This window comes from Solea senegalensis, linkage group LG13 (genome assembly GCF_019176455.1).
Source record: "Solea senegalensis isolate Sse05_10M linkage group LG13, IFAPA_SoseM_1, whole genome shotgun sequence".
Taxonomy (NCBI): domain Eukaryota; kingdom Metazoa; phylum Chordata; class Actinopteri; order Pleuronectiformes; family Soleidae; genus Solea; species Solea senegalensis.
In genome coordinates, this window is record NC_058033.1 from 3,162,566 (window position 1) to 3,165,536 (window position 2,971).

Sequence of the window (2,971 nt, forward strand, 5' to 3'; positions counted from 1 at the left end):
TGAGTTTGTCTACGTATGTCACCGACTCTACACATACTTTTTGAGCTCTTCCCTCCGTCTTATAGCGTTGATTAGCTATCTGAGGATCTTCGTTTCTGTCTACCTGCCTTGTTTTTTCGTGTTTTAATAAAGACTGTTACTTACCACCGTCCTGGTCCAGGTTAAAAACACTCCCATTTTCCTAATTTTTCATTTCAGGAAATATGCTGCTGTACCACGTGTGTGGAATATTTGCACTCCTTAGCGTAGGTTTGATTTCCTTCACACCACCTTGTGATGGGGGGAACATCCTGGTGTTCCCAGTAGATGGCAGCCATTGGATCAATATGAAGATTCTTCTGGAGGAGCTTCATGCCAGGGGACACACCATGACTGTGATCAGGGCGTCCGCCAGCTGGTACATTCCAGAAAAGTCTCCCCTGTTTACATCAATAACAATTGAACTGGATGAAGCTTTAGAAGACTTTGTTGATTTGTACCTACAAGAGATTATGAGGGTATGTCATCCAGGAAGCCTCACATGATAACATCATTATTGGAATATCATGATTTGAAAAAAAATAACCGGATTGTTTTTCTTTATTTTTTTTTCAGCTGCAGAAAAAAAAGGGTTCAACATTTGCATTCTTCAAAATCACCAAGGATTTTATGTCTATGCTAGCTACAGCACATTCAATGTGGGCTGAGGCCCTTGGCAAAATCCTTGATGATAAAACTATGATCAAAAGCTTAATGGATTCTCAGTATGATGTTCTTCTCACTGATCCAGCCATGGCACCAGGAGTGCTCCTTGCAAAATATCTCAAACTGCCTCTAGTGCTCAATGTTCGATGGATCACCAGTGGAGAAGGCCACTTTGCAATCGCCCCCACTCCACTCTCTTATATCCCAGTGCCAGGATCGGGTTTAACCGACAAAATGACTTTCATGCAGAGGATCAAAAACCTGTTTTTCTACAGCACTGTAATTATTCAGCAGAAATTCATGGTAGGGCCCCACTATGATGCCATTTGTGATAAATATTTCGAGGGTGGATGCGACGTCATCTCGCTTCTTCAGGAAGCAGACATCTGGCTGTTCAGGTCAGACTATGTGTTTGAATTTCCTCGGCCCACCATGCCAAACATAGTCTACATTGGAGGGTTTCAGTGCAAACCGGCCCAACCTCTGCCAGCAGATCTGGAGGAGTTTGTTCAGAGCGCTGGGAAACACGGAGTGATCATCATGACTCTGGGAACTTTGGTTAATGCTTTACCCAAAGAGGTGACAGATGAAATTGCCAGCGTGTTCGCCAAGTTGCCTCAGAAGGTAAAGTGACAATTGTTCAAATGTGCAATGGTTTGTATACTGAATTTGGTTTGTACATAACTGTTCTGGATTAAACTTTACATTATGATATTAACACTTACTGCACAGTGTAATGATAATAGAAAAATGAGAGCATCTGTGTTCATCTTCCTTTTACTCTGTAATCAATTTTGTAGAAAAATTGCTACTAAATGTATGAACTGTTGCACTTTTCCGTTGGTGCAGGTACTTTTCCTCACCAGCACTTAAAGTACTTGTATCCTTCCCACAGACTGTAGATAAAAAAAGATTGTAGTCTTCCAGACAATACTGGCTGTCAGTCACATTGGTGTCCACTCATATTATGTGCTGCGTTTTTATCATCTATTTTCCTCTAAATGGGAACATAACTTACAAAACAGACATCATGTGCTATTGAAGAAGACCTGGAATAATGTATTTGAGTCCATGAACATTTACTGATGTACTGAAATCAAGTCAGAAGTAGGCATAGACTTCTATTCAAACACAATTTTAGCTCAGTCACACCTGGTGGCTAACTGCTACTTGTCTGCATGGGCTTCACATTTCAAACCAGAAGACTATGCCATTTTTATATCTAGTCTGTGCTCTTTATAGGCTTCTTGCTACTGTTATATCTTTATGACAGCGACCAAACAACAATATAAACACCTACAATCTAAGGGAAAGCAAAGGTTGTTGGGTTCTTCTGCTAATCATCTTGTACACAAGATGCTTTTGCCTCACTGTCTCTCTGCTGTCTGATGGACTCTTCTTGTTTTCTGATCAGGTGATCTGGAGGCACAAAGGGGAACGACCCTCCACTCTGGGCAACAACACACTGATCGTGGACTGGATGCCGCAGAAGGACCTCCTCGGTCACCCACAGACCAAAGTCTTTATAGCGCATGGGGGAACCAATGGAGTCCAGGAGGCCATTTACTATGGTGTCCCTGTCTTGGGGATTCCCTTGTTCTTTGACCAGTTTGACAACCTTCTGCGTCTGCAGGAGAGAGGAGCTGCAAAGATCATTCAGCTGGGTGAAGTTAATGAACACAGGCTTGAACAAGAACTGAAGGAGTTGCTCTTTGAAAAGTGCTACAGAGAGAACATCCAAAGACTTTCACGTTTGCACCGAGATCAGCCAATAACACCCATGGATCAGGCCATCTTCTGGGTGGAATTTGTCATGCGCCATAAAGGAGCTCCCCACCTGCGTACAGAGGCTTATAAGATGCCCTGGTACTCATACTACAATGTAGATGTACTGCTAGTACTGCTGACTGCAGTGGCTGTATTGCTGTACTCTGTTTTTGTCCTTGTCAGATGTCTGTGCTGCAGAAGTAGAAGGAAACCCAAAACCAAACAACACTGAGAGGTCAAACTTGTGTAGAAATATGCTTCAACAGGTTCTCTGAGGAACTGGTGTGTGACCATTTTAAGTGAGATTTATGTTTTAGGATCTCGTTGGAGTTCGTTTTAATTTGCCAACATCTGATCCAGTCTTAATTGGACCAATAGAATTCCATAGAATTCTGTATTGTTTCATCACTTATTTACATCTTAAAGTGTCTCATTTTTAAGCCTTTGTAAAAATAACGATCAGACTAAGCTACCATGTAAGATGTACAAATAAATTAATCTCTCTTCGGTTTCAAAATCA

The 2,971-nt window shown here is 41.8% G+C and overlaps 1 protein-coding gene across 1 annotated transcript; it reads left to right on the forward strand.

Annotated features, from left to right (window-relative positions):
- The first annotated feature begins 203 nt into the window (after positions 1 to 203).
- On the forward strand, positions 204 to 2,971 carry LOC122780216 (UDP-glucuronosyltransferase 2C1-like). Its single transcript, XM_044043073.1, has 3 exons — positions 204 to 497; positions 595 to 1,308; positions 2,099 to 2,971. Exons 1-3 carry the CDS (start codon positions 204 to 206, stop codon positions 2,681 to 2,683), a joined length of 1,593 nt encoding a protein of 530 aa, XP_043899008.1. The 3' UTR covers positions 2,684 to 2,971.

Coding starts and splice junctions, on each gene's coding strand:
- LOC122780216 (XM_044043073.1), top strand. CDS start 204: ATGCTGCTGTACCACGTGTGTGGAATATTTGCACTCCTTAGCGTAGGT. Junction 498..594: donor ACCTACAAGAGATTATGAGG/GTATGTCATCCA, acceptor TTTTTTTTTCAG/CTGCAGAAAAAAAAGGGTTC. Junction 1,309..2,098: donor TCGCCAAGTTGCCTCAGAAG/GTAAAGTGACAA, acceptor TTTTCTGATCAG/GTGATCTGGAGGCACAAAGG.